Source organism: Oncorhynchus clarkii, chromosome 9, assembly GCF_045791955.1.
Source record: "Oncorhynchus clarkii lewisi isolate Uvic-CL-2024 chromosome 9, UVic_Ocla_1.0, whole genome shotgun sequence".
NCBI classification, from domain to species: domain Eukaryota; kingdom Metazoa; phylum Chordata; class Actinopteri; order Salmoniformes; family Salmonidae; genus Oncorhynchus; species Oncorhynchus clarkii.
This window is the reverse complement of record NC_092155.1, coordinates 54,679,642-54,699,149: the sequence shown is the minus strand read 5'-3', so window position 1 is coordinate 54,699,149 and position 19,508 is coordinate 54,679,642. Positions and strand designations below refer to the sequence as shown.

Genomic DNA, 19,508 nt, shown 5'->3' with positions numbered 1-19,508 from the left:
CCGTTTATTTTTCATTCTGCAAAACTCCACAGTCCTTAATGATTACAAGCATACCTATAACATGATGCAGCCAACATTATGCTTAAAAATATGGAGAGTGGTACTCAGTAATGTCTTGTACTGGGTTTGCCCCAAATATAACACTTTGTATGCCGGACAAAAAGTTAAATGTCTTTGCCACATTTTTTGCAGAACTTACTTTAGTGCCTTGTTGCAAACAGGATGCGTGTTTTGCAATGTTGTTGATCCATCCTCAGTTTTATCCTATCACAGCCATTAAACTCTGTAATTGTTTTAAAGTCAACATTGGCCTCATGGTGAAATCCCTGAGCAGTTTGCTTCCTCTCCGGCAACAGAGTTAGGAAGAACGCCTGCATATTTGTAGTGACTGGGTGTATTGATACACCATCCAAAGGGTAATAACTTCACCATGCTCAAAGGGATATTAATTGTCTGCTTTAAATTTTTTTTTGACCTATCTACCAATAGGTGCCTTTCTTTGCGAGACATTGGAAAACCTCCCTGGTCTTTGTGGCTGAATCTGTGCTTGAAAATCACTGCTCAACTGATGGACCTTACAGATAATTGTATGTCTTGGGTACAGAGATTATGTAGTGTTGGATTCTAACTTGAAATATACTTATTCCTGTCACCATATTATAACTTATTGATTACGTTTAAGGGTGAATAGGAACTTTGTGTATGGGAAGTTACTGGGTGAGACAAGAGGCAATTTTCCAAAACATCTTAATGTTGAATTTTAAATTCCTAAGGAAGGAGGTAAAGAGCAACAATCTAGTCAGTTCCTGATAAGGCAGGCCAGTTTCGGGGAAATTAGTACCAGGAGGGATGTGGTACTCAACTCAAGATAAGGTCAACAGTTGAAGAGAGAAGAAACCTCTGGGAGGGGGGCCAGGGAGGCCCGCTATAACAACCCTTTATCTACAGTCCACACACACACACACACACACTTACATGCCCATGACAATACCAATGAGAGGAACAGAGTGTTCGTTCTTGCCTAGCAACATAGCCAGATTTCTATCCTAAGGTGACTCCGCCTAGTCAGAAAGTATAAATATACAGTATGCCTGTGTGACTTGTATGTGTCTCTGCAACTATAGCACCTAGTGGGTTGAATAAACTTGGTTTGAGCTTTTTCTTGTCATCTGTTTGAGTTTTTACTCTATTTGTTCAGAACAGAAGGAATTCAAAAATCATGTTAAACAGTATTATTGCACACAGAGTGAGTCCATGCAACTTATTAAGTGACTTGCTAAGCAAATATTTACTCCTGAACTTATTTAGACTTGCCATAACAAAGGCGTTGAATACATATTGACTCAAGACAGTTCAGCTTTCCATTTTGAATTAATTTGTAAAAATGTTTAACAACATAATTCCATTTTGACATTATAGGATATTGTGCTTAGGTCAGTGACAAAAACATCTAAATGTAATCCATTTTAAATTCAGGCTGTAACATAACCTAATATGGAAAAAGTAAAGGTGTGTGAATGGACAACAAAAGGGTTGGCTAAAGCAAAGCAGATCGTGCTACCAAAAAAATAATACTTTCATGGCCAAAAAGTTATACAAAGGATGACATAGTCATAACTTCCAAATGTTCACTGAGTCATGGATTGATGTCAATAGTAGACTAATGGAAAATTTGACATAAAGCTGCAGTATGTAACTTTTTGGGTGGCGTGATCAAATTAACATAGAAATGTGTGTTATAGATCTGTCATTCGCATTGAACACAAGTCTAAGAAGCGCTTGATCTTTTCTATGTATAGATCAATGATGAAACTCTGAGCGCAGCCCTATCCAGAAATCTGGCAATGGCTTCTGATTAAATTCAATTTTCACAGAACCGCTTGTTGCAATTTCGATAAGACTCTCTTATTCAGATATCGGTAAGTGGACTGGACGCAGGACATGAAAGGGATAACGAATCCAGTTGTTTGTGTCTTCCGTTTCGGGAAAGTACCTGCGTAATTGCGCACCCAGCTCACTCAGGTGCTTCACTATATCACATTTGACATTGTCCGTGAGCTTGAGTTCATTTGCACACAAAAAATCATACAATGAAGGAAAGACCTATGTGTTGTCCTTGTTAATGCAGACAGAAAAGAGCTCCAACTTCTTAATCATAGCCTCAATTTTGTCCCGCACATTGAATATAGTTGCGGAGAGTCCCTGTAATCCTAGATTCAGATCATTCAGGCGAGAAAAAACATCACCCATATGGGCAGGTCGTGTGAGAAACCCGTCATCATGCAAGCGGTCAGACAAGTGAAAATTATGGTCAGTAAAGAAAACTTTAAGCTTGTCACTCAATTAAAAAAAGAAAGAGAAAAAAACCCTCACCCAAATGTATAGCTCCGTTGGAAAATATGAATGTACTGAAGAAAATCATAAAAAAAAAAATGTGAATCACATTTTTATTTGGCGTACCTTTGACAGCCATGCACTGCTCTACACTATACTTGCTTGTTTTGTCACATAAACTGAAATTAATAGAATTATTAAGTGATTTCTACATAATTCATCTTTAAGTGGAAGTTAGGATTCACCCCAGAGTTAGAAGTAGGATAGTCAGGAAGGAAACATACGGGATAACAAACTCCTGAACATTGCTGATGAGCTGTTTCCCCACCATGATGATGAAGAGCTGCTCAGCCAGTTCAATGAGACAACCCCCTGGACCACACTGAAACACACACATGCGCAAAGTAGAGACACACAGAAATGCATAACATCAATATACTGGTACACACTTACATCAGGTAACATGAAAATGTCTGTATGAGAACATGGCTCTTTGTATGCAAAATGGGTTGTAATTTCTGAAAACTTACCTCTTCATTTCTCATGCCAAGCAAGGTACCATAGTGTCCAGGATAACCCACAAACCTGCCAATAGAATAGGGTTTTCAAACCAGCCAGATACCTGTTGCATCATCTAACAATAAACACTACCTTCTATTCTCACCTTCCCTTGAAGAATGCCACATAGAAGGGAGAGGAGTAGAAGTTGACAAACTGGAATACAAACACCTTGAAGGTAAATGCATCTTCGTACTGGGTCTGTGTTCTGTGCATCTCTGTCCAAACATCCCAAAACAAACAAATCAAACAATAAAAAAAATCTTTAAACAAATATGAATCCATGAAAGTAAGAGAAAAATCTTTGAGGGTAATATTATGCATTAAATGTACTTTACAGGTATCCAAATGCATATGCTGTACTGTAATGACACCACCACTTTCAATATACTACTTGGTGCTTAAATGGTCTTCACGCTTATCTGATAGACAATGTTTTATATTATAGGCCACTGTGATTGATGTAGACGCTTAATCTAAGTCCAAGGAAGTGGATTTCCCTGTGGGTTGATGTATTACGTGGAAGTGTATTGGCTGAAGCAGAGGTGTCTGAGGGTCATGTTCTTACCCCATTTAGTGAGCTGCAGTGCCAACGCAGTATAGACCTGCCCCATCAGCAGAATCAGGGCCAGATTCACCATACTGCTGGAGATATTAGCAATGTTCCCTGCCTGAGGGAGAAAAAACACACACACACACACACACACACACACACATACACATACACACATACATACATACATACATACATACATACATACAGAGAAAACCTAAGCTAATGTATCCAAGAAGATGTATCAATCCAAGCTAATGTACAGCATCTCCTAGCATTAGCTAAATGCAGGATGTCAGCCATTATCAGGTGTTTTGAAGGGTATTCTGATCCAGTGTCAGCAGCTTTATTTATCAGAGCAGAGAGTATTGTACTGTACCTGAGTGCGCAGCACAAAACTGCCTGTGCGGTACATCATCACACTCACTATCCCACGGTACATAATCACTGACACAAGGAAAATCATAACCACACACAGCTAGGGACAGGGGTAGAAAGAAAAAAGAGGAGTGAGGAGAATACGACAATTATTAGTCCAACTACACCTTATTTACACACTTGTGTCTCAAATGCAGTACACTAAAATGGCATCCTTTCCTGGCCTTTTCCTCATCAGTAGGGTATGACGTTTTGCCAACTCGTTTAGTCATTGAAGCGCTTTGAGATTCTTTGAAAAGCTCTATAACAGTTGAAATAATAATTATTATTATTGTCATGTCAGTGACCCATGTCAGACCCTGCTACCCCTGACGTACTCCGCCACGTAAAATACCATAGAACAAAGGACACGAAGAGAGTAAAACTCAGTATCTTACCATGATGATGATGACCATAGAGCCAGTGAGCATGCGAGACAGCCGGGCCCTCTCTGGGAAGTAGGGCTCTTTCACTCCCGTCACTGGGTTGTACTCTATAGAAGGAGCCATGGCCGCAAACTCAGGCCGCGGACGCTCCTAGATACACACACACACCAATGGGGGACATATGTTCGGTGGTGAAAGTACTTAAGTCGTTTTTTGGGGTATCTATACTTTACTATTTATATTTCTGCCAACTTTGACTTTTACTCCACTACATTCCCAAAGAAAATAATGTACTTTTGACTCCATACATTTTCCCTGACACAAAAGTACTCGTTACATTTAGAATGCTTAGCAGGACAGGGAAATGGTCCAATTCACGCACTTGTCAAGAGAACATCCCTGGTCATCTCTACTATCTCTGATCTGGCGGACTCACTAAACTCAAATGTTTCATTTGTAAATAATGTCGGAGTGTGCCCCTGGCTATCCGTAAATAAAATAAAAAATAACAAAATTATGCCGTTTGTTTAATATAAGGAATGTGAAATGATTTATATTTTTGGTTCCTAAGTATATTGTAGCAATTACATTTACTTTTGATACTTAAGTATATTTAAAAACAAATACATTTAGACTTTGACTGAAGTACATACAGTACACTGAACAAAAATAAAACACAAGCATTTCAAAGATTTAACTGAGTTGCAGTTCATATAAGGAAATCCGTCAATTGAAATAAATTCATTAGGCCCTAATCTATGAATTTCACATGACTGGGAATACAGATATGCATCTGCTCATCACAGATATATAAAAAAAATAATTTAAAAAAGTAAGAGGCGTGGATCAGAAAACCAGTCAGTATCTGGCGTGACCACCATTTCTCTCATGCAGTGCGACATCTCCTTTGCAAACAGTTGATCAGGCTGTTGATTGTGGCCTGTGGAATGTTGTCCCACTCCTCTTCAATGCCTGTGTGAAGTTTCTGGATATTGGTGGGAACTAGAACACGCTGTCGTACTTTGTCAATCCAAGGTATCCCAAACATGCTCAATGAACTGGCACATTTTCAGCTTTTAGGAATTGTGTACAGATCCTTGTGACATGGCGTCATGCATTATCTTGCTGAAACATGAGGAGACGGCGGCAGATGAATGGCACAACAATGTGCTTCAGGATCTCGTCACAGTATCTATGTGGATTCAAATCGCCATTGACAAAATGCAATTGTGTCTGTTGTCCGTAGCTTATTCCTGCCCATACCATAACCCCACCACCACCATGGGGCACTCTGTCCAAAACATCGACAACAGCAAATCGGTTACAAAGTCGGCTACAATGCTGAACTGCAGTCAGGTCAAGACCATGGTAAGGATGACGAGCACACATGTGAATAAGAAATAAGCTTTTTGAGTGTATGGAACATCTCTGGGATCTTTTAATTCAGCTCATGAAACATGGGACCAACACTTTACATGTTGCGTTTATATATTTGTTCAGTATAGTATTTCTCTTTTACTTGATTCATTTTCTAATGACAATTGAATACTTTTTCCACCACTGCATATGTTAACAAAGCAGTCTCCATATCTGTGAACAATACTACAGTAAAACTGGATAAAGATGTGCCCTTGCTCAAGAACTGGGTTATTTTACAAATATGTGACAAATCATGTGAAATGAGGCTCAACTTAGTTTTGTTGATTCTCTATTTTTATAGTATGTACGGTAACACATATCACAGAATTATGAAAGAATAGAAATTTAAATGAATGAATTGGCTATTATCCAGACCTCTTCCTCCTGGAAGTCCATGCAGTCCCAGTGGTGAGCCAAGGTGGCCATCTTGCGTTTCCAGTACTCCAGGAAGGTGACAGCCCAAAAGGACATGAACACACTGAAGAAGACTGTCCCGGGGTGGTCAAACAGGTAGCCCACCTGCCAGCACATACACACAACATGGGCCTGTCATCTATGGATTCATTATAGTGGGACGGCTAAGCTATCCATAACGATCGTTCATTATTGTGATAAAAGCAACACATTAGGGATAGAGGTTTCAATAGGCACATCAAACAGTCACTCACACCCCCTTGTTATTGTAAATGTCCAACATACAATACCTGAGCCATGGGGCAGATATCAGATATGTTCCAGGGCTTGCAGGTCTTACAGAGAGGACACATCATGTAGCTGCCCCCACTATTACAGATCTCCTTGCTGTGGACAGTCAGACACACAATCACAGACACAGACTTCACTACTTTTAGTCCAGGCTGTGTCTGAAATGGCACCCTATTTCCTATATACAGATGTTGAATCTTAATTTGACCCCTTTTGTTGCAGGAGGAAAATAATCCTGAAGCAGGAGGATTTTAATACCTGAAAAATTATTTAGAATCGATGCCAGGGGGCAGCTGGAAGCAGTGTTTGTACACCTACATTGAACCTTATGTAAGGTAGGTGCAGGCTGCAGTGCATCTCTTGTGGATTCTTATGTGGATTATAATACATTTACATATTTGGAGGGGGTATATGTCGTTTTCGTTACGGAAAATCTTTTTTTTTTAATCAATCGTTTTTTTATATGTTCAAGGCAAGCAACTGTGCCTGTGTAGTCTAGCAGTTTACCCGACACACATATGCCAGAGTTGGCATGGGTTCGAATCCGGCCCACTCTCCTTTGACTCATGGATGAATGTCTATTTTTGACACATGAATTCTGCGTGGTTACAGGGTTAATTCCACATGGTTAAAAAAGGGTTAAAAAATAAACAACACAAAAGGTTAACAATTTAGGCATTAATTCCGAGGAGTTAAGGTTAGGGGTGGGCTATGGTTTGGGGAAGGCTTAAAACAGCGCATTCGGAAAGTATTCACACCCCTTCCCTTTTTCCAAATGTTGTTATGTTATAGCCTTATTATAAAATGGATGAAATAAAAACATGTCCTCAGTAATCTACACACAATAACCCATAATGACAAAGCAAAAACAGGTTTTTATAAATGTTTGCACATTTAAAAAAATATTTTAAAAATTATTAACTTTATATTTATCCTTTATTTAACTATGCAAGTCAGTTAAGAACATTATTATTTACAAAGACGGCCTACCGGGGAACAGTGGGTTAACTGTCTTGTTCAGGAGCAGAACGACAGATTTTTGCCTTGTCAGCTCAGCGATTCGATCCAGCAACCTTTCGGTTACTGGCCCAACGCTCTAACCACTAGGCTACCTGCCACCCCAATCAATACTTATTTACATAAGTATTCAGACACTTTGCTATGAGACTCGAAATTGAGCTCAAATGCATCCTGTTTCCATTGATCATCCTTGAGATGTTTCTACAACTTGATTGGAGTTCACCTGTGGTGAATTCAATCAATCAAATGTATTTATAAAGCTCTTTTTACATCAGCCGATGTTACAAAGTGCTATACAGAAACCCAACCTAAAACCCCAAACAGAAAGCGAAATTGAGATGTTTCTACAAGATGTTTCTACAACCTCATTGGAGTCCACCTTTGGTAAATTCAATTGATTGGACATGATTTGGAAAGACACAGGGCATGTCAGAGCAAAAACCAAGCCATGAGGTCAAAGGAATTGTCCGTGAAGCTCCTAGATTGTGTGGAGGCACAGATCTGGGGAAAGGTACCTCCATCATTCTAGTCAGGATCGAGGAAAAGGGGGGCCTCCCAAGTGGCGCAGTGGTCTAAGGCACTGCAGTGCTTAGGCATGCATCACTACAGATCTGGGTTCGATCCCAGGCTGTGTCGCAGCCGGCCGAGCCCGGGAGACCCATGATGCGATGTACAATTGGCCCAGCGTCGCCTGGGTTAGGGGAGGGTTTGGTCGGCTGGGATGTCCTTGTCCCATCTCGCTCTAGCGACTCCTGTGGTGGGCCGGGCGCATGCACGTTAAGACGGCCGCCAGTTGTACGGTGTTTCCTCCGACACATTGGTGCGGCTGGCATTCCAGGTAAAGCAGGCAGTGTTTCAAGAAGCAGTGCGGCTTGGCAGGGTAGTGTTTCGCAGGACGCATGGCTCTTGACTGTTGACTCTTCGTAAACTCACTTACTTGACATGATTTGGTCCACCGCAAGCCTCCGGACCCTCTGCAATAGTGTGACACCCTCTGTACGGAGCCTTCTGACCACATTTCCGGATCAAGCATAAATCGTGACCGGGTCACAATTTTGGATGAGGGTTGTTGATATCAACCGCCTGTATTCAATGGAGAGGGATGCTCTTAGCCTCATTCCATGAATATGCATAGGCATCTCAAGACAACTCTAAAGTGTTTTTTCTAAAAGTTGCTGGGATGTTATACTTATATACATACACTCGTACACTCGTAACAAAACTTCTATTAGATCAAATCAACCTTACATAGCAAGCAAATACGTCATTACATTTTTTGTTGACAAAATTTGACACTCTCATTGACCTCCATACAAAAACTCCTCTCTTGTTCAGCGAAAGGAACAAAACAGCGTCACCTACTGGAGAACACAGATTTTTGGCCGAGATGGGTCTCTCGCTTCGCCTCTTCCTCTCTGGCAGTGCTCTCTGGCTCCGAGCTTCGTGAGTTCGTGTCCAGTGCTGGGCGATCTAGTGACAAACCTGAGCCTGCATTAGGCCCACACGTTAATTGCATTTATTTCAATGTTTTGAAGAAGTAAATTGAATAGTCTGACAATTTACACATCAGAGAAGAGTGTCTCAGCTCAACAAAATCATCTTTGATTGAGCTCAAATAGGTTCAAAGGTTCCAGATGACTGTGTGATCACGCTCTCCGTAGCCGACGTGAGCAAGACCTTTAAACAGGTCAACAATCACAAGGCCGTGGGGCCAGACGGATTACCAGGACGTGTACTCAGAACATGCGCAAACCAACTGGCAAGTGTCTTCACTGACATTTTCAACCTCTCCCTGGCTGAGTCTGTAATACCTACATGTTTCAAGCAGACCACCGTAGTCCTTGTGCCCAATAAAGTGAAGGTATCCTGCCTAAATTACTACCGCCCCGTAGCACTCACGTCGGTAGCCATGAAGTGCTTTGAAAGGCTGGTCATGGCTCACATCAACACCATCATTCCAAAACTAGATCCACTCCAATTCACATACCTCCCCAACAGATCCACAAATGACGGAATCTCAATCACACTCCACACTGCCCTTTCACACCTGGACAAAAGGAACACCTATGTGAAAATGCTGTTCATTGTCTACAGCTCAGCATTCAACAACATAGTGCCCACAAAGCTCATCACTGCACCAAAGACCCTGGCACTAAACACCTCCCTATGCACCAGGATCCTGGACTTCCAGGAAGTTGCTGATCCTCAACACCGGGGCTCCTCAGGAGTGCGTGCTTAGTACCCTCCTGTACTCCCTGTTCACCCATGACTTCGTGGTCAAGCACGACTCCAACACCATCATTAAGTTTGCTAACGACACAATGACAACAATGAGACAGCCTATAGGGAGGAGGTCAGAAACCTGGCAGTGTGGTACCAGGACAACAACCTCTCCCTCAATGTGAGCATGACAAAGGAGATGATCGTGGACTACAGGAAAAGGATGGACGGGGCTGTAGTGGAGCGGGTCGAGAGTTCCAAGTTCCTTGGTGTCCACATCACCAACAAACTAATGTAACAGATTTTTTGTGTTTGTGCTTTTCTTATAACTAGTTTCTGTGTTCTATTTATGTGCTCTTCTATAAACCAGTTTCTGTGTTCATGCAAGTGGCTGACTGAACAAATCCTCACTATCAGTAGCTGCAATTTGGCAGTATGCCCAGACCTTGTTTTGAGAACAAAAACGAAAGATATCTCAGTTTCAAGGTCTCAGCTTAGAGAGACAAAGCCTTGTGAGGTATTGGTCTGTCACATGTTATGAACCAGTATTGGTCGGTCACATGAATGAAACAAAATGGTAATGATTAATTAATTATGCTAAATCATGCAAATATAACTGTGTATAGCCGTATAGAAGACAACTGCTGGGACTGCCCAGGGGGAGCTCCTGATTGAAGTGTACTATGGTGCATTGAGTTGGTTGGAACCTCTCCAGCGCACTGACAAATGAAGGATTGTTCTTTTAAGATTGACTTCGAGTGTCCCTGTGTAAGAATTTCCATGACAGTATCATGGTCGAAACACACCTATAAACTCGTGAAGAGTGCCCGACAACGCCTTTTCCCCCTCAGGAGACTGAAAAGATTTGGCTTGGGTCCCCAAGGTCCTCAAAACTTTCTACAGCTGCACCATTGAGAGAATCCTGACCGGTTGCATCACCGCCTGGTACGGCAACTGCTCGACATCTGACCGTCAGGTGCTACAGAGGGTAGTGCGTACAGCTCAGTACATCACTGGGGCCAAACTTCCTGTCATCCAGGACCTATATACTAGGCGGTGTCAGAGAAAGGCCCAAAAATTGTCAAAGACTCCAGTAACCAAAGTCATAGAATGTTCTCTCGGCTACAACACGGCAAGCGGTACCGGAGCACCAAGTCTAGGTCAAAAAGACTCCTTAACATTTTCTACCCCCAAGCCATAAGACTGCTGAACAACTAATCAAATGGGCACCTGGACTATTTGCATTGACCCCCTTCCCCCCACTCGGTACCGGTACCCCATGTATATAGCCTCATTATTGTTATTTTATTGTGTTACTTTTTAAAAAATTAGTTACTTTAGTTTATTTAGTAAATACTTTCATTGTTGGTTAAGGGCTTGTAAAGTATTTCACGTTAAGGTCTACTCCTGCTGTATTCGGTGCATGTGACAAAAAGGTGTTTTGATTAACATCACAGCTTTATGAAATAAAATATTAAAGCCACACAATACAGGCTTTTAATCCACAGCAAAGTCCATAACTAAATGAACAAATGATACATAGCCTAATTATAAAACGTGGGCGAGCATCCACACCAGATGAAATTTTAGCGTTCTATATCTGTCAATCAACTGATGTCCAAAATCAAAATGTGTAACTTAATCAAGTCAGTAGGAAGAATTTTGTTAGTTATGCCAGAAGGGCATTGGCCGGAATTGAACCCAAGCTGACATGGTAGGTCTATGTGTACACACTGAAGACAGCAACCCTAACCGCTAGACCCCAGGCCACAACTGAACTCAATTTTGAAAGTTAATTCATGACGTTAGGATACACTTGACACTTCTATGTTGTAGCCTAGTGGAGATCAATATCTATCTTGTGTTATTAAGCTATATAAAACAATGGTTGTTGATGTGTATGGCTGCATTTCAGATAAAAAAGTAATAGGACCTAAGCATATTTGAGCGAGAGAGAATACTATTTTGATAGCAAGCCCTGATCCCAATGACTCGACCTCCCCCGCATTGAGAGAGAGAGAAATGCAAATGTTAATAAAAACAAGGCTCATTTGATAAAGCAGGAAAATTCTCTGCATAAAAATAGTGATCAAGTTAAGATCCAAAATCTGTAGTGCACTACTTTATTATTAAGGAGTGTACTATAATGGATAGAGTGCAATTTCAGACACAACCCCAGTCTGCATTTGCATGTAATGCAAAGATTATTATCCCTTGATTTCCTGCTACACAGTACATTACCCGAGACTAAAGCTCTCTGGCTTTTATACAGTACAGTGATTGATAGCACTAATCCACAATGAACAGGAGGATTTACATTAATGCCCTTGGGCTTGTAAGAGGCTCAATGCTATTCTTCCTTCTCTCGATTATTGCATCTTTAGTCTCACTTTCTCTATGTTCGCTCTTAATGTAAATCTTCTGTGATTCACAACCAAGCCATCAAACACTGATACCCGAGGAAGCAATTATCAGCATCTTGCCATGGAAACAGATTTGAGATGGAAAATACTGACCAAAATGTTTTTCTCCCCCTAACACACACATAGAAACGAACACGGACACACATGCGAGTGTATGCAAGCACACACACACACGTCTTACTATACTTGTGAGGACCAACAATTGATTCCCATTCCAAATTCTTTTTTCCTTAACCCAGAATTTAACCCTAACCTTAACCCCTAATCCTAACTCCTAATCCTAACCTTAACCCTAACAGCTAAGCCTAAAATAGCCTTTTTATTTTGAATTGAGGACAGGCAAAATGTCCTCACTTCTCAGAATTTTAGTTGGTTTGCTATTCTTGTGAGGACTTCTGGTACTCACAAGTATAGTAAAATGTGCACATACACACAAACACACATATACAAACACACACAGCACAGTGAAGCAATGCAACAGACTAAGTGCTGCATGAGTACACTGAAGAGGACTCTTGTGGGTAATGCATTATGTCTGAGCAGCCTGCATGACATTTGCAGAGCCCCAGACTGTGCCTTACACTAGGCCACTCTGTTGCATAAATTATACTGTAATTATACTGGTACAACATCACTTTGATCCAGCTTTTCGTCTCTATCCATAGTAAAGATATATAATCTGACCTCTATACTGTACAGTTTTCAAACCATGAACCTTGATTACAGCCAAAGGAATGAATCTGTTAGAAAAGCATTGTAAGTGAAGGAGTTTCAGGACTCACGCAGGAGTGTTGGTCCCCATGGACATGAGTCCTGACACAAAGACAAAGGCCCCCACCACCGCCGCTGGGAGCAGCCAGGCTGTGTAGAACCCTACAGAGGAGGAACAGAAAGACAAAAACCTCCTCAACAACTCTCTATGTCAAACAATACAATGGGGGTAACTCAAAACTGTACTGTTGTGGTAAATTGACCACATATCATAAGTGAAAAGATATTGATCTCTCTTTCATCTAAGTCTTCGTAAGTATGATGCTTGCCACTAAATCTCAGATTTTTCTGATGTGTGTTCAGTTTCATAACCCCCCCACCCCAAAGTATAACCATAAAAGCAGTACAGAACAAAATATTGGTACTGTATCAGATTTACTATATGAGGAATCCTGCTTACCCAGCCAGGCAAAGTAAAGGGCTATTTTCTCTCCAAAGTATTCTCTGATGTGGTCAAGTGGCTGGTACTTGTACCATTTAGACCAGCGGGCCCAATACTGGAACAAGACCTGCCTCTGGTTCAGCTCATCTGGATGCACCTCATACTCTGGAAGCTCAAAGGGGCCCTAACAAACATACACGTACATACACACATTTAACAAAGACTGGTGTACTAGGCAGATAGATGTCTTTGTGTGTGGCGGTTAGGGCTGTCCCCGACTAAAAAAATTGTGGTCGACTGAGAAGCATCCTGATCTGTTTAAATGTATTTTTCCATATATACAGTGCATTCGGAAAGTATTCAGACCCCTTGACTTTTTCCACATTTTGTTACGTTACAGCCTTATTCTAAAATAGATTAAACACATACATCTACACACAATACCCCATAATAACAAAGCGAAAAAAGTTTTTACTTTTGCAAATGTATTTAATATAAATAACAGAAATACCTTATTTACGTAAGTATTCAGACCCTTTGCTATGAGACTTGCAACTGAGCTCAGGTGCATGCTGTTTTCATTGATCATCATTGAGATGTTTTTACAACTTGATTGGAGTTCAGCTGTGGTAAATTCAATTGATTGGACATGATTTGGAAAGGCGCACACCTGTCTATACAAGGTCCCACAGTTGACAATGCATGTCAGAGAAAAAACCAAGCCATGAGGTCAAAGGAATTGTCCGTAGCTCTCTGAGACAGGATTGTGTTCTCTGGTTTGATGAAACCAAGATGTAACTTTATTTTATTGTAAAAAAAATTGGGGCCTGAACAAGCGTCACATCTGGAGGAGACCTGGGGAAGTGGGGAAGTTTTTCAGTGGCAGGGACTGGGAGACTAGTCATGGTCGAGGGAAAGATGAACGGAGCAAAGTGCAGAGAGATCCTTGATGAAATCCTGCTCCAGAGCACTCAGGTCCAGGCTGGGGCCAAGGTCCACCTTCCAACAGGTCAACGTTCCTAAGCACACAGCTAAGACTACGCAGGAGTGGCTTTGGGACTTGAAGGCCGGACTTGAATCCGATCAAACATCTCTGGAGAGACCTGAAAATAGCTGTGCAGCGACGCTCCTCATCCAAACTGACAGAGCTTGAGAGGAACTGCAGAGAATAATGGGATTAACTCTCCAAATACAGGTGTGCCAAGCTTGTAGCGTTATACCCAAGAAGACTCGAGGCTGTAATCGCTGCCAAAGGTACTTCATCAAAGTACTGTGTAAAGGGTGTGAATACTTATATAAATGCAATATTTCAATTCTTTATTTTTAATACATTTGCAAAAATGTCTAAACTTCTTTTTGCTTTGTCATTATGGGGTATTGTGATTAGATTGATGAGGGGAAACAATGTAATACATTTTAGAATAAGTCTAACGTAACAACGTGTGGAAAAAGTCAAGGGGTCTGAATACTTTCCGAATGCACCGTATACAGACACACCCTATGTGTTAGAATAAAATCAACTATATATGCACCGAACTTGTCTGATGCTTTAAGCACACTGTTTCATTTAATAATTAAGACACACAAATGACTCAAGAAAAAGCCCGATGGTCACACTGTGTTAAAAAAAAAAATCCAGCGAATGCCTGAGTGACTGGCCCACGTTGTCTTGATCTCCTCCCTACTGCAGCGAAAAGGCACCACAGCACAGCAAGTCTTTATTTCGATGTCCGTGCTGGAGCTGCAACATAATTTCAGCCATTTAGTTACTTACTTGTTTCTGACTGAAAGGTTTGGTTACCGAAATCCCTAATTTATTTAGGAAAAATTCCCTATTCCCTCAACCCTTGCACTCTGAGTGAAATTGCTTGATCCGACATTTTGCCTTTGCATGAGGCTTGGTGCTCACAGAATCAGTAGGCTATTTAACAAACACAGAAGGCAACAGAAGCAAGATCTGCCTTATCTCTGTAGACATATATGGATGATTTATAAAGCCAGACACATTTAACAGTTAGGCTACTGATTATAGACCTACTTAAGTTGGAGATTCCTCTTGCCTCAATTTTCTAAGACAATTAGGCTAAGGTTGTTTCCTCGTCTCTGCTGCTCCTGCCTCCACCACATTGTTCTCAACCCTAATAAGCGTGTTAATTTTGCTATTATGCACATAGCAACATATGAAAAGGCGCCAAATCTACAGTGCAAGATTGTTTCAGAACCGCGGACAGCGACCGTACCCAAACGGGAGAAAGCGCATTAAAATAATATTAGATTTATTAGTGTTGTACCATTATTTGTACATAATATAACCATATACAATTTCATTGTCACATGTCTTAGAGTGATGGACTGTGCCATCCCCGTAGCCTCCGCAATGGATTAGTCCACTGAGACAGGTGTGAATTAGACAGGATTCTTGTGCACCATGCAAAAAAAAAAAAGAAAAGAAGAAATCTCGGTCGACCAACAGCCTATCGACCAGTCAACTAATGGTGTCAGCCCTAGCGGCGGTACATTAAGAATGTCTCTGACCTCATGCAAGGGAAACGCTGCAGTGTATGCCCCCTCGTTGAGCAGTCGAGCCACGCCCACCTCTGCTCTCTTCCTCTTGCCGTACACCGTTCTCGCCAGAAGCTCATACACCTGCCATGGACAGCCAATTGGCCATATGAGAATGACATAGTCTGAAGTAAAGCATTTTTGACCACATATAGGTCGGCCTATATACAGTACAGTATTTCCATCTATTCCTGGTGTACATCCATTATTATCCAACAAATGGGTAAAGATGCAGAAAGTCAATGGATGCACTCACTATACGGTGTCTCTGTGTGTTAGTAAAGTAGGTGTCGTGGTTCTCACAGCCGAGGAACCTGAGAAGAGGTTAAACCTGTAGTCATTTACAACTTACAGTAACAGGGTCTTTTATAAAGGTCAGCACGCAATGTGGCTCAACTAATTGTTGAGGATTAGCAATCAAATCCGATATCAGGAAGTTTCCGGGATGTAGGGACTCACTTCTCCATCTTTGACTTGCGAAAGGCACAAGTGTAGTAGTCCAGTGGCCTGTTTGGCAAGGACTCCGCCATGAGGTTGGGAATGTATAGTTTCCGAAGGATCCGGTCAGAAGTGTTGAAGTTTGGGTTCGGTTGGGCCTGCGACACAAAAACAACATTCTCCGTAACACTCCGCACACCATAGTATCGGTTTTACCGTATTTTGCACGACTGTATTTTGCACTGTCATAAAGTGTAGTGTTAGCACTGACCTGTAGGGGTGCTCTCAGAATGAGCTCCTCTGCGTAATACACCAACACATCCCAAGGGGCGCTCAGGTTCAGATAATGGATAGTTTTTTTCTCGCTCGCCGTCTCCTCCTAGTGCCAAACATCAATCATTACAGAACATTCACAAAATTATTAATTATATGATACAGTGTGCTGCAGCATATAAGCATTATTAGATTTAACAGTAAATCTGTCAACAGAGCATTAGCATTAAGAAGGAACGATTGTTATTGGGAAAGTAGAAACACTAGATCTAACCACTAAGTCTTGTGGAGCTAGGTGAGTTAGTAGTGTATATTGTATTACCTTTTCCAGCAGTATGCCGGCATTCTGCAGGTTTTGGGTGAATTTGTTCCTCCATCGAGCCAGCTGAGCCTTTCTCCGCTCAGACCTGCTGCTCCCCTCCTCTGCCCTGGCTCCGACCTCCTCCGGACCGCTGGTCTCAGATTGGCCCCTCCATCTGGAGCGATGCTTTCTCGGTTTCACCTCCCATACTAGAACAAAGTCTGATTCAGGATCAGTCAGACAAAGCCATAGGTTAGAGTTTGATTGGTGGCTTGTTCTTTATACTGTCTGTTACCAGGGATCTGCCACTCTGTTCCTGGAAAGCTACTGGGTGTGCAGGCTTTTATTCCAGACCTGCACTAACACACCTGATTCAAATGATTAAGGCCCAAAGTGAAGACCATAATTATTTAATTATTTGAAAAAGGTGATTTTAGTGCTGTGGTGGAAACATTCAAGTCAAGCAACTTAAAGTAAAATGTAATACTGTATAGATATACAGAAAGCCTAAAAGCACCTATTTTGGTTCTTCCATCTCTAAAGTAGTTCCCCCCTAGTGGTTGTTCCGGTCGGCTACTCGTTTTATCACAGTGTATATAGATGGGGTCATCCTCATCATCGTCATTATCATCAGAAGAAGCCGCTGCAGCTGAAAGCTGAAAATATTTCCGTTATATAATGAATATCAATATAACGTCCATTTACATATCAGATAAATAAATAGGACAGAAAAATGGCTGTAATGACAGTGAAATCTAACTGTGTCCTCGTGTTACTATTGTATTTGTATTCTTATTTTTAAACTCTGCATTGCTGGGAAGGGCTCTTAAGCAAGCATTTCACGGTAAAGTCTACACCAGTTGTATTCGACAAATATAATGTGACTGATTTGGAACGAGCTGTAGCTATTGCAATAGGCAACAGCACAAAAGCTTTATTCGCAATATTGATTTTAGATTCAATCACCATAAAATAACATTTTAATCAAAATGAAAACACTGTTTTTAGGGAAAATATTTTTGGGGGATCATATTGACATCAATACAACTATATGAGGAGAAAGCTTGAAGTCAAATCAGCACTAACCCCCATTCAAGATGCACTGCAACATGCAACATTCTAGGTAAGTCATCATCAGAGCAGCAATAGGATGAGACCAAATCAGGGAGGGAGTGGGGGACACTTACATATCTTGGTGGGATGAAACCCCCGTTCTGCAGACTCCCATAGCTGTCTGTGGTTTGGGGTTCGGCCCGATTGCTCGTCACGTAATCCAGATCGAGCAGCACCTCCCTGTCACCTCCTGTGGCCAGGAGCAACTCCGAACCCTTCCTCAGCATGTTGAAAAAGACGAGGAGGGTCTGCGAGTGTCCGTCTCTAGTCAGTCAGTCTGCTTAGAGAACTACGAAACACAACATACAAGCATAAACATACAAACTGTATGTCACATGTACCGTATATATACACTCAAACTCTGATGAAGGTATTCATGCAGTGTCATGCAGGTTCATTAATTAATTAAAAGGAAGGAAGAATGGATACATTATTCCAGCAAGAGATGGAGGAGTGGAGGGGCGAAATGACAGGATACTTCTACCTCAGTGGAGAGGGGGCTGGAAATAGGAGAGAATAACGGGTGGATCTGCAGTAATCTCTGCCTCTCTCCCTCGCTCTATCTCCTCCTCTCCACAGGGAGAGAGCCGAACAGAGTAGAACACCGTAATCCTCCCAGAAAAGAGGCAGCTGAGTTTTGCTCCATCACTCTCAGCAGAGGAAACATGCACATGGCCCCATGCCAATAAATAATCTAACACCCACTAAGGAAGAGGACCAGCCTTATTTTAGGGGTGGTGATGGATGTAGGGCATATGAGAGGGGAAAGGATTTATCCGGTCTTCCTGTCGGAGTGTACTGCCCCAATCTTAATTAATACACACATTGTGTGTGTTGGTTCTCGCACACTGGTACACACTCATGAATAATAGGGGGGGGGGGGGGGGGGGAATACATTTAGGATTGTATTACTTCCCCGACCATAACGTCATCACATTCCCAGTGGGTCAGAAGTTTACATACACTCAATTAGTATTTGGTAGCATTGCCTTTAAATTGTTGAACTTGGGTCAAACATTTTGGTTAGCCTTCCACAAGCTTCCTTGCCTCCTTGCTCGCACACACTTTTTCAGTTTTCACACAAATTTCTATAGGATTGAGGTCAGGGCTTTGTGATGGCCACTCCAATACCTTGACTTTGTTGTCTTGAGATATTGCTTCAATGTATCCACATAATGTTCCTCCCTCATGATGCCATCTATTTTGTGAAGTGCACAGTCCCTTCTGCAGCAAAGCACCCCCACAACATGATGCTGCCACCCCCGTGCTTCAAGGTTGGGATTGTGTTCTTCGGCTTGCAAGCCTCCCCCTTTTTCCTCCAAACATAACGATGGTCATTATGGCCAAACAGTTATATTTTTATTTCATCAGACCAGAGGACAATTCTCCAAAAAGTATGATCTTTGTCCTCATGTGCAGTTGCAAACCGTAGTCTGGCTTTTTTATGGCGGTTTTGGAGCAGTGGCTTCTTCCTTGCTGAGCGGCCTTTCAGGTTATGTCAATATAGGACTGGTTTTTCTGTGGATTTACATACTTTTGTACCCGTTTCCTCCAGCATCTTCACAAGGTCCTTTGCTGTTGTTCTGGGATTAATTTGCACTTTTCGCACTAAAGTACGTTCATCTCTAGGAGA

The 19,508-nt window shown here is 41.7% G+C and overlaps 1 protein-coding gene across 1 annotated transcript in view; it reads right to left on the bottom strand.

Moving 5' to 3' along the window:
* LOC139416585 (anoctamin 11) overlaps positions 1-18,398 on the bottom strand; it is a 68,535-nt gene extending 50,137 nt beyond the window's left edge. Inside the window, exons 1-18 of the mRNA XM_071165425.1 lie at positions 18,360-18,398; positions 17,950-18,164; positions 17,280-17,418; positions 16,784-16,983; positions 16,460-16,567; positions 16,210-16,346; positions 16,007-16,064; positions 15,724-15,834; positions 13,207-13,372; positions 12,818-12,908; positions 6,372-6,468; positions 6,043-6,186; positions 4,261-4,398; positions 3,825-3,923; positions 3,461-3,563; positions 2,999-3,110; positions 2,865-2,919; positions 2,619-2,716 (exon numbers count right to left, since the gene is read on the bottom strand). Of these exons, the coding sequence (XP_071021526.1) occupies positions 2,619-2,716; positions 2,865-2,919; positions 2,999-3,110; positions 3,461-3,563; positions 3,825-3,923; positions 4,261-4,398; positions 6,043-6,186; positions 6,372-6,468; positions 12,818-12,908; positions 13,207-13,372; positions 15,724-15,834; positions 16,007-16,064; positions 16,210-16,346; positions 16,460-16,567; positions 16,784-16,983; positions 17,280-17,418; positions 17,950-18,102 (2,009 nt within the window). The 5' untranslated portion in view covers positions 18,103-18,164; positions 18,360-18,398. The remainder of the gene's footprint in view (positions 1-2,618; positions 2,717-2,864; positions 2,920-2,998; positions 3,111-3,460; positions 3,564-3,824; positions 3,924-4,260; positions 4,399-6,042; positions 6,187-6,371; positions 6,469-12,817; positions 12,909-13,206; positions 13,373-15,723; positions 15,835-16,006; positions 16,065-16,209; positions 16,347-16,459; positions 16,568-16,783; positions 16,984-17,279; positions 17,419-17,949; positions 18,165-18,359) is intronic.
* Between the last annotated feature and the right edge of the window lie 1,110 nt (positions 18,399-19,508).